The sequence below is a fragment of the Balaenoptera physalus genome (genome assembly GCF_965194825.1).
Source record: "Balaenoptera physalus genome assembly, contig: HAP1_SCAFFOLD_1560, whole genome shotgun sequence".
Classification (NCBI taxonomy): Eukaryota; Metazoa; Chordata; class Mammalia; order Artiodactyla; family Balaenopteridae; genus Balaenoptera; species Balaenoptera physalus.
In genome coordinates, this window is record NW_028125236.1 from 72,970 (window position 1) to 84,991 (window position 12,022).

The 12,022-nt window shown below is 45.3% G+C and overlaps 1 protein-coding gene across 1 annotated transcript in view; it reads right to left on the reverse strand.

The window, feature by feature from the left end:
• The window catches only part of LOC309653971 (uncharacterized protein), a gene marked incomplete at both ends in the record, with an annotated part of 103,973 nt that overhangs the window by 41,121 nt on the left and 50,830 nt on the right, over positions 1 to 12,022 (reverse strand). Inside the window, 2 exons of the mRNA XM_082478675.1 lie at positions 151 to 900; positions 3,792 to 3,907. Of these exons, the coding sequence (XP_082334801.1) occupies positions 151 to 900; positions 3,792 to 3,907 (866 nt within the window). The remainder of the gene's footprint in view (positions 1 to 150; positions 901 to 3,791; positions 3,908 to 12,022) is intronic.

Consider the following 12,022-nt stretch of genomic DNA (forward strand, 5'->3'; position numbering starts at 1 on the left):
AAAACAGAGGGCACTGAGCGAAGGTAGTGGTTACTAAAGGCTCAGGATCTAAATTCTACCTGTCTCTACACCCCTTCCCAGCTGTCGATTTGACCCCATTTGTGAATGCCGACCTCATTCTTCAGCTTTCTCTGCCGTTTGTATACTCACCTTGAAAACTTGTTTCTGTGATGCGTTGAGCAGACACAGGGTGGCAGATTGCAGAGGTGGAAGCTGGTGGTCGGATATTTGTGGGCTGAATCTCCTTCAGTCCCATTCCCATTTCTGGTTGCGCAGAGGCCCTACTTCCTGTGTATGACGCGGAGCCATAGGATTGCGGGCAGGAGCCAAGTTCTCCATACAGTGAAGACCCCAGTGTGCCTTGGTTATAGTAATATACCTGGCTTCCTTCCTGGTAGGGAAGTGACAGGCGGCTATGCCCCTGATTTGGAATCTGAGATGGTGCTCCCTGAGCAAGCCTGGCAGAAAGTGATGGATATAGAGGGACCATGTTATTGGCGTCTGAAGTTTTATCATACTGGGCTGCCATAAACATGGAGGAAGCAGCTGGGTGCCGGTCAGTGAGTGCCAGAGTAAAGTCTCCGAGTGAAGAGGAATTCTTTTCAGTGCTTCCTGTGATGTCCCACTCAAGAACACCTGGATAGGAAGGAGCTGAAGTGGAGATCTGGCTGTGGTCAGTAACTCCAGATAACATAGTCGTGCTGGAATGTTGGTAAAGGTAGGCACTACCCATGAGTGTCTGGAAAGAGGTACCGGTAGCCGATGCCGAACTGACGGCAGGGGCAGAGACTCTGGAGAAGTTGCAGACACTTCGTGTTAGGGAAGTTGCATTGCTCACCACAGGAAGAGAATGCTGCAGAGAATTTAGAGTTCCAAGTAGAGATGGATTTTGGAAATTTTCTGTAAGAACAAGAGGGTCATGAAAAACTCAGGGAGGTTGAGAAATTCTCACTACGTTTGAGGAACAGCATTATCTTAAGGTTCTTGCTCTCAGGACACCTCTACTATCGACCCTTCCTGAGAAACCCAAAATCAGACAGTTAATGATGGCTGTAAGGACTGAGCAGTTTTCCACTCTTCTGTATTAACTGCCTGTGCTCCCATCTTGGGCACAGATGGGCAGAAGAGCCAAGTGGTATGGTTCAGACATTGTTCTCTAGGCTGGAAGCAACCTTCTCCCTGCCCTGTCTTTCCCTTCAGCCTGCACTCGTATTGACTTCTATGCTATTTCCTAGACTGGAAGCATTTTAGAACTAGGAGGCCCTTAGAGAACTTTCTCTTTTTTCAGTCTCATTTCACGAGTAAGGAAACTGAGGCTCAGAGAGGTCGGGTTGACTTGTTCAGGTTCTCTCATTATGTTAGTGTCATTACCAGGTTTCAGAACCTAAGTATCCTGACTTCCTTGCCAGGACTCCACTCTGAGCATGATAGTGCCAGAAAGCAGGAGAAATAGAACTTATAATATAAGCATTTTTTTTGTCCATTAGAAAACAGTACGGCCATTACCATTGTCATCTTCAGTGTCTCCCTTTGCTTGTGCAGTTCCCACGCTATTACCTAGAGTTGACGTATATATAGCTCAGTCCAACTGGTGAACTGAAAGAGTCATTTTTGCCCTCTTCAAGCCTGGTTTCTCATCCTACCTCAAAATGATTACCCGAAAGTGGATTTCTTAAGTGCTTTTGGAAAGAGAAAAGTTATCTGATTACTTCAGATTACTCATCTATAAAGTGGTTATAACACCACCACCAATAATAATAGCAGTAATAATTAATAGATGAATAAGCTGATCTATTGCGTATGATTTATATGGAGGAAGATACAATAAGTTCTAGAAAGACAAAGAAAAATCATGAAAAACATGTTACGTAACGAAAAAGAAATCCATAGATATTAATGAAAACTGGGGTATGTGGGCAAGTATCAAAGCCTAATGAATTTACTAACAAATGACATTCTGTACCATACATGCAATATTATGAAAGTGAATTTTGCCCACTCTATTTTAGTGAATACTATTAACCAAAAAACACGATGGAGGTGATAGAGGTGAATGAATTCCTAGCCAATGCATACAGACAGAGACGATAAATCAGTAAAAAATGCACAACAAGCAACAGAATGCAACAAATGTGAATGTATAGGTAGCCACAACATATATAGACAAGTATTTCAATGAAAACCGGTACAAAGCAGACAGCAAAATAGTAAGTGTAAAAGAGTTTCATTATTGTGCTCATTCATATTTTTACCCAGCAAGTAACAGGTATTAAGCCTAGGAGAAATATATCTTTCCATGAATATAACTCATATAATAAGCAGAAAGGAAGCTTAAAAAGTATCAAGAAGGTTTTTGTATTTATCCTAGAACTTAGAATCATCTTCCACATCCAAGAAGACGACATCCCAAGACCTCAAAAAACCATCATCCCTAGAATCCAATTAAAAAAGATTTTCAAATGTAAGAAAATCCAAAGGACTCCACAACATTGTTTTAGATAAATGTGGATGTTTGTGTTTTCTTTTTTTCTCTTGCCGCGCCGCGTGGCCCTGGCCGTGAAAGCACCGAGTCCTAAAGCGCTGGACCGCCAGGGAATTCCCTAAATGGGGAATTAGAGATGTGGGGCTTGACTTTTTCTTTTTCTTCTCCGGTAGCTAAGATCTACAAGCGAACGATGGCTGTTGATCAATGTGCTCTCTGTGTTAGGAAGGAAATAACTGTAAAAATGAAAAGCAACCTTGCCTTAGAAGCTACATATCACACAAAGGAAATAGTCCTTCTGATTCAATGTAGAAGATATCATTTAAAATGTTTAATTGGTCAAATGTCTACCTAGTTTAAAAATTAGAAAGAATAGAACACTGAAAAGCAGCCCCCTAGATAACCACTTTGGTTTCTGGTTTCTAGGAAGCATCATTTCTAAAACATACTTCTAAAATGTTTCTATTCCAAACTGTCAAGTGCCAGCTGTATTCAGAGAGGCAATAAAAGAAAGAAAACGGAGTATGACTTTTCTGATAGGCTGCCCTTCCTGGTGATCCCCTGTTCTGGCCTTACTTTCCTTCTTAGTCTGTTAATGTAAGGATTTGCTACCATCAGCTTTGTTTTGCCCTGCTCTGAGCAGATTTCCCTCTGTGCTGTTTCTGCTTTAATTTAAAATCTTTGGCTCCCATCAACATTCCATGGCAAACTGCCTCTTTCTTGAGAGCTCCTCTATGCTTTCCCTCTTCATTCTTATATTTTTTTCCCATCTCTTGGTTCCTGTTGGCCTGTGCTAATGAAAACAATCCTAAACTTGCTTACGTTTGACTCTGTGCCTCCCTATATAGCCCAGTACTCTCCATCCTCTCTCCCTATTCTCTCTTTTCAACTAGTCGAAATACTAGTGGAGGGAGACCATTGGAGATGAAACATCTTGGTATATATCGCTAGTTTTCTGTGTCACCTGGCTTTTCTATGTTTCTGTTGAAACACTCTTTTGAGAAGTCTCTGATTTCATTTTCTACATGGGTACCCTTTAAGGCTCAATATTGGAAAAGAAGGGGATCAGAGTGATCAACCCAATGTGGTATCCTAACGTAACAGATAAGGAAAGCAGCAGGCTTTGTGAGGCAGTCAGTGATTTGTCCAAAGTCACACAGACAGTAAACGTCAAAGTCAAAACTGAAATTAGGTCTCCAGACTTGTAGTTCAATACTTTCCCTCATTATTCCACGCTATTTTGAATCTCCTCCTCAATTTAGGGGCAAAAGAAATCGAACGCAAAACTTTCCAAAGTTTCTTTTCTTACCTGACATGGTCAGAGAAGAGGAGACATCAACTGCAGGTACAAGGGATGAGGAGACAACACTAGAGGATGTCTGAGTGGCTGCAGCTGAACGGCGCACGTGTCCAGTACAAAGGTCACTGGTTACTGGTCCAAACGGCTCCACGGAAACCCCAAGACCTCTACCAAGTGGTAGTAGGTTTGGTAGGAGAGTGATGTCACAAAGCAGGCAGTTGAAAGGTATGAGCTAGCCAATAGGGAGGTCCGATCCCCAACAGGAGGGCGGGCTTGGGTGAAGAGAGCGTAGGAGAGCTAAAACAACCCCTCAATTTCTGAGCTCTGGGGAGGAAATCCTAGAAGACAGATTTACCTCCCCCAGGCTCTTCCATTAGGGAAATCATTGCAACATTTCTTACAGACGTTCATTAATATAATTAACTAACAGTTACTTATATTCTACAGAGTATTCTATTTTATGTATCATATACTTAGAGCTATATAGATCTTATTTAACTAGTATCCTTAGGAAGGAAAGAGCCATGTAGTTTGAACTATTACAGTTGTAACTTGGTTAAAGAGCAGGGTGAAGTTTGTTGAGTGTACCCTGTGGAGAATGTTGTGGTCCAAGGCTCTTCTCTTTTAGTTTCTTCTCCTTGACTCCTACCTTCCTTGGGCTGGGCTAGGCTGGGGGCCAGGTTGGACTTGCGACTTAACATTTCTCTTCCGCTTTCTTTTTTTTTTTTTTTCTTCCATTATGGGCATTGCTTCTAGGACAAGCCTTGGTCTTGCATTGGATGTTCCTTCCTGTCAACTTCCAGCAGCAGGAGTCTTCTTTTCAGTGCTTGATGCTTCACGAAATAGACTCTGCCCATTGGCAGCAAATACCAGAGAGCCAGGAGACAGAGCTGGTTGCAGACCTTTCCTCTTCCAGCCTTTGGTTGCAATTGTTTTGCCCATGATTTGCTAGCTCTAGTTCCTTGGGCCACACAGGTATCCTGCCATCCAGCTCTTTTTATATGTGAGAGACATTCTGAACACTGTCCCTCTTTCTTTGCACAGAAGTATATACAGTGTGGCAGTTACCGTAATCTCCTCCCCCTTGCAAACAGCCCCTCTAGAATCTCGGACCTCTAGGACTCTCTGTCTTGCATGCTTGGGTGCAAGGCCAAGCACAATGAAGAGGAAAATAATTAGAGAAAGAGGAGGACATTGGTGGAGAACTGGGAGCAGGTAAGGTGAAAGGGCACCGGAGAAAAGAGATGCATGTAGGTTTTTTGGTTTCTGTGGGAAACAAGTTGACACACTTGGGCCTCATTTTGTATTAACAGAACAGAGAGTTGTAGATATAAGTAGCTAGATCGTGCAGCAACTGCCATGAAGTCTGTACACTGAAGAGAACAGTCTCACATCTAGTTTTCATTTTGTTTTATGTCATATTACCTTATTTATAGCATTCACTGGTATGTTTGTAGAACGCAGATGTTTTCAAATGCTCTGGTTTTGTCTACATGGTTATTTCCTTGTCCTATTTGTAAGGAATCCAACATTGTAAGACATATTGCATGTTTTTCTCTTGACGATTGTTTACCTTGAAGCGTCATGAACTAACTTGAGCTGTTGGATTTTGTGGAGAAACTTTAAAAAGGGTCTGTGAAAAAGGCATTGTGGTGAGTCGCATTATGCACCCGAGCGTAAGGAGCAGATATCTGCCACCAGCCCAGCTTGGCCTGGATTGCCTCTGTGTTAGTTCCCCTGGTTAGTGCTTTTCTCCCTAACCACTCTTGTGACTGTGATAATGTGAGTTAAGGGCTGAGTTGCTAGTGATTTATGTGTGAGGTAGGCTGGTTTGAGGGAGGAAATCTATGGACCTAGTCATTTTCCTTGGTGGTAAGCTTTCAGGGGTGCAAAGATCGATCTTCCTGGGGACTTCTCTGGTACCAGGAAGATATCGCATAGATGGGACCTCCAAAGACACACATTTAATTTTTAGGCCTGTTGTTCCTATTATGAGATGTGAGTTTCTTCACTGATGGGGATGCTGCTTATCTGAGAAGAAACTGTGAAAGGTGGTGTAGTATAGAGGTGTGGCTTAAGCTTTTAAGTTTTCTTCAAGGTTTTTCCCCTAAGCTTCATACTTCAGACGGCCTACTTACATGAGACTAGTATGTGATGTCAGGCTAACAACTTCCTAAATACCTGCAAGCCAGATCAGTGTCTCTTTTCTCTATATTCCCATGGAAATCAAGGGTCCCGCCGAATTTTCCATCGAAACAGTTGATTTGTGCTGTCTCTAGGAATTCTAAAGGGCGTACCGTTGCTTCCTAACCGGTGTCATTTGGGAGATCCCCCTCTGTACGTTCAAATGATTAATTTTGAGACTCTGCTCATGTGTGCAGTAAACCCTTTAATTCCCTAAGACCTTCCTTTCCTCCATCTCATACCCCATTAAGCCCGCCTCAGTTTATCTCCTGAATTTCTTTGGAATCTGTCAGCTCTCCCTCAACATCCTAATACTGAACTTGCCTGTCTGTTGCGATTAGGTCCTAACTAGTGTCCATATATCTTGTTTCCCTCCAATCCATTCTTCACACAAGAAACCTTCAAAGCAAGTTGGAACATTGCTCATAAACATCGCTCACAAACATTGTTTTGAGAATAGAAAACACACTGGTGGCCTTTAAGACTCTGCGTGCTCTAGAATCCTCTCTGCTTCTCTAGCCCCATCTTGTGCCACGTTTGCCCTCACTTTCTATGCTTCAGATACACTGAATTAACCTTAGTTCTCACTCATCTGACAGAAGTCAGTTGAGAAATTATTTTTCACTGTGATTCCTAGCATTAAGGAATTTGATGATCAGGTTTTGTATGAGGACTAAAACTAAACTGGGAAGTGGAAGAATTGCGTTTCAACTGTTTCAGTCAACACGCATGTATTAATGATACCTAAGTATTGAACACCGGGCTAGGTTTCATGAGGGATACAGAAGTTCTGGCCATCTCTGGTTTTGGGTATCCCTTATTTGTTGAGACCTTTGCGTTGTTTGGTTGCCTTTTGTCTGTTTTCCAGATGGGAAAACAGGAACAAGGGAAGTATAGGTTATTACTAGGTGGGGTTGAACAAGTGGAGCAGCAAACTGCAAAGCAGGAAGAAGAGGGACGTACTATAGAGGGATGTGATTTCCATTTTCAAGGCGCCTGCGTCCTGTGCAGGGAGACAGCCTAACATAAAATGTGCCTAACAAAAGATCTATTGACTTCTTACTAAAAATCTCCAGTTCATATAACCCAGGGGTTTATACCTTCTCCTTTAAAAGTTCTATTCCTGGGACTTCCCTGGTGGTCCAGTGGTGAAGACTCTGCGCTTCCAATGCAGCAGGCGTGGGTTCAATCCCTGGTTGGGGAGCTAAGATCCCACATGCTGCGCAGCCAAAGAAATTTTTTTCAAAAGTTATACTCCTGTGTTGTTGAATTTAGTGGTTTAGATTTTGTTTGAATGTTAAGAAGATTTCAGTTTATTTACCAGGAACAAACAAAACATAATGTAAAAATAGTTTCCCAGAAACGATTTCCATCGTTCTCTTCTTCCCTTTCTCCCGCAGACTGACTGGTGTTTCATCTTGACAAGTTCTCTGAAGTTCTCTGTCATTCCATAGGAAAGCGGTCTGGCTTGGAGGTTGCAATCCCAGGGAATTTTTCATCAGCGGGGAAGTCTCCATCACTACAGAGGAATCAAGGTTGAAGTCAGTCCCGGGTAAGTGAGATGCTCCCCCTAAACACCAACACAGCAGTCGTGTACCTTTCAAGGGGTTCAGGGGCAAGATGGGCAAGGCATTTCTACTAACTCTTCTTAAGGATCATGGACAGTGTGCCCTATGCTACGAGGTAAGCGGTGACTGTTGTAATTCTTACTGGTGATCATTTCATGTCACTGATCCTTGGCTCTCTTTGTATCTCATAGGACTGTTGTAAGTCCAATACAAAATGAGTCTTCTTTTTAAAAAACTGAAATGTTTTACAAAGCCTAGCATTCTCATAGAGAGTCCTTTGAATTCTCCCCACTTTCCCGAGAGGCTAAGAACACTTCACACCATGAACTAGGAGAGGGGGTAGAGCCCTTTCTGATGAAATATAGAAACAAAGACAGAGTCTTAGCCTGCTTGCTCTCTGGACAGGATCTCGGACCACAAGGTCTTAAATCCTGGTATAAATGACGGAAGTGAGGACAGTTCAACTGGCACTCTCATAACAAGAGTTCTGAAACACCTTCCAAAGAGACTGTAGCAGTAGACGAGGGAAGGGAGTGCTACAGTGTGGTAGTACAGGGGGAATGCTCGGCTACAGCAGTGAAAAATGTGGTACCTATTGGTGTGCTCTTGGGGTTCTTGTACATGTAGCATAGATGACCTTTACAGTGTCCCTCCCACCTTCCCACCTGCATTAGGTGTTCTGTTTTTTTGTTTGTTTGTTTGTTTTTAATTTACGTTTATTGATTGATTGATTGATTGAACTTATTTATTCTACGTATTTATTTTTTTGGCTGCACTGGGTCCTCATTGGTGTGCACGGGCTTTCTCTAGTTGCGGCTAGCGGGGTCTACTCTTGGTTGCGGTGTGCGGGCTTCTCATCGCGGTGGCCTCTCTTGTTGCGGAGCATGGGCTGTAGGCGCGTGGGCTTCGGTAGTTGCGGCTCACGGGCTCTGGAATGCTGGCTCAGTCGTTGTGGCACATGCGCTTAGTTGCTGCACGGCATGTGGGATCTTCGCAGACCGGGGCTCGAAGCCGTGTCCCCTGCATTGGCAGGCGCCACCAGGGAAGCCCTAGCTGTTCTTACATAGAGTCTAAAAACAGAGAGCACTGAGAGAAGGTAGTGGTTATTAAAGGCTCAGGATCTAAATTCTACCTGTCTCTACACCCCTTCCCAGCTGTCGATTTGACCCCGTTTGTGAATGCCGACCTCATTCTTCAACTTTCTCTGCCGTTTGTATACTCACCTTGAAAACTTGTTTCTTTGATGCGTTGAGCAGACACAGGGTGGCAGATTGCAGAGGTGGAAGCTGGTGGTCGGATATTTGTGGGCTGAATCTCCTTCAGTCCCATTCCCATTTCTGGTTGCGCAGAGGCCCTACTTCCTGTGTATGACGCGGAGCCATAGGATTGCGGTCAGGAGCCAAGTTCTCCATACAGTGAAGACCCCAGTGTGCCTTGGTTATAGTAATATACCTGGCTTCCTTCCTGGTAGGGAAGTGACAGGCGGCTATGCCCCTGATTTGTTCGTGGGCCTCCTGATACAGCAGTTCCCTTGGCTCTGGCCCTGTCGTCAGCTGCCCCTAGGAGGACTCTGAGCCCTAGCCACTTCTCTGGTAGATTTGCCTATTCCCCCACTATAATCACACCTGAATAAGGCAACTCAAACCTTTCAGAGATGTGTCGTGAACCTCTTGTTTTCTGAAATACCTATCTGGTGGTTGTGAGACTTAAGGCCAACCTCCCCGAGAGACTTTGTTTCTATTTCTCCTAGTAAACCTAGACTCATCTCCTGTCACCTTCAACTCTACTCCAATTGTGTTCTTTCAACCCAGACCCCTGACCCTGCTTTTTACTTCTGCCATTTCATCCTCACTCCTGCTTCCTTTCCTAAATCCATACGTCTCTTTTGGCCTTCCTAGCCCTGGGCCAAGTTCCTTCCTCTTTCCTCAGTTTTTACCCCTTTCCTTCATTCTCCCATCCAACTTTCAGGCCTTCCTTTCTCACGCCCCAGTTAGCAGCATCTCAAAATTCGAAAGGTTTATTACTCATCTATTAATTCTATTCCATTTACTTATTCGGTTCTATACCTATCTTACCTATGTATGGAAGAACCGCTGGTAGCCAAGGTGGCAGCAAGAATCCTAGCAGCTGTCACCTGACGTATCCGTAGTAGTCAGCAATTTCCATTTCTTTGTCCCTCTGGGTGAAAAATTGCAGCTTCCCCGAAGAGGTGTATCTGGCAGCATTCTCCCGTTGTTGTTGAGCCCGCCTCTTCATGGCCTCTCGCTCTGGCCTCTGCTCTTGTTCGATGGGCTTTGACATGACTGGCTCAGGCACGTTGGGTTCCCTCCATGGAACTCGTTGCTTGCTGAAGTCTTGGAGTAGAAGTTGGGTTTGGAGCTTGGGTGGGGACTGGCGCTTAGTCACAGCAGGGGGAACAGGCTCGCGCTGGAGAGAAGCGCCAGATGAAGTTTTGTAGGGTGCAGGCCTAGGAGCAGCAGGCTGAGGGACACGAGGCTGGGTATGGTTGGTCCAAGCCGGTTGGGTTGGGTTGGCCACAGTTGGCTGAGCTGGTTTGGCGGGACCTGGCAAAGAGGCAGGAGCTGGCTGGGATGAATTGACTGCAGCAGGTTGAGCTGAGTCAGTAGAACCAGGCTGGGCACGGTAAGCCACAGCAGGCCGATGTGAGGCCAGAGACTGTGGCCTCCGAGGAGCGGGTCGAGCTTGAGGCTTGTCCCAGGCAGAAAAAGGCAGAGGTATCAACTTGACCTTCCCAGGAGGAGGCCGCTCACACTGGGATGGAGATGGACACTCTGTTTCAGCACTGCTGTCTGCTTTCTGGGCTTGGACTTGCGTTTTCTCAGGCCTCTTACCCTCACGTGGGGTATGCCGCCGTGGCTGGATCGCTGGGGGTGGCTGGGGGTCTTTGGGGTTGCTTGAATTTCCCAAGAGCCGACAGGAAGAGAGCCCAGTTTTCGTCTCATTCTTCTTCCCCAGCGCATGAAGAACCTTCACAGACTCCAGCATGCGCACGCCAAGGGAGGTTCGAGGCTTTTGAAAGCTCTCTTGGCGAAGCTCAGTTTGGTGTTCCTTTCGCTTCGTGTTGGGGATTGCTGGCTTGTCTTCTGCCTTGACTTTGTTCCCTGACTGCTTGTTCTCTTCAGCCTTGTTTCTTCCTCTGGTCCTTTTGGTCTTTTCCTGCCCATGGCTCTCAGTTTTGCTGATCTTTCCGGATGCAGCTTTCTGAGGTTTGCCTTGAGAGTGCTTGGCCGTGTTCGCAGGAGCCCTGTCACTGACTGCAGCAGTGCATATAACCGCTTCTCCCCCTAACAGGCACTCTGGATCCTTTGGCTGGATTTTGGCCTTGGGAGCACCACCGATAGGCTCAGAGGCTTTCTGTTTGTTCTTCCTGGGTTGATCAGAGGGAACCTTTACGACACTTGGCTTTTCCTGCACCTGATTCACCTTAATGGCTCTGGTGTCTTCAGCTTTGATCACGTTGGGACCTTGGGATCGATCAAGATCTTTCCAAGAATTAAAGAGCTGGGGAAGGTGAATATCCTCCGCCAGTGTAGTAATGTCTGCAAGACCACTGCTAGGTTCAGTCCCATTTTCAAGTGTCCCTAGGTCCTGACGACTCAGGCTGTTCTCTCCCAGATCAGCATTTTCAGAACCAGGCTGCTCCTCTTGGCTGAGGGGATCGGTGCAGGCCAGCGGCTGGGGAATATCAGGGATTCCCAAAGGGAGTAGTGGAGGATCTTGGTTTTCTATTGGGATCTGGTAGGCCTCCAGAGGCTTTGACAGCTTGGTTTTGATATCCTCCACGTTCTTACTCTCTGTTTGTCCCTGGCTTGGAGCTGGAGGCAGGGCCAGGAGACGCCTGGCACTCTGGACTGGAGCTGTCACTGAAATGTCCCCAAGTTCAGATGGTGGGTTACTCTCAAGTATGTGACTGTTTCTGCTACTGCAGGACTTGGGGAGTTCTTGAGTTTGTGTCACACAAAACGTCTGGCTTGGAGGTTGCAATCCCAGGGAATTTTTCATCACCAGGGAAGTCTCCATCACTACAAAGGGATCAAGGGAGAAGTCAGTCCCTGGTAAATGAGATGCTCCCCCTAAACACCAACACAGCAGTCATGTACCTTTCAAGGGGTTCAGGGGCAAGATGGGCAAGGCATTTCTACTAACTCTTCTTAAGGATCATGGACAGTGCCCTATGCTACGAGGTAAGCGGTGACTGTTGTAATGCTTAACTGGTGATCATTTCATGTCACTGATCCTTGGCTCTCTTTGTATCTCATAGGACTGTTGTAAGTCCAATACAAAATGAGTCTTCTTTTTAAACAACTGAAATGTTTTACAAAGCCTAGCATTCTCATATAGAGTCCTTTCAATTCTCCCCACTTTCCCGAGAGGCTAAGAACACTTCACACCATGAACTAGGAGAGGGGGTAGAGCCCTTTCTGATGAAATACAGAAACAAAGACAGAGTCTTAGCCTGCTTGCTCT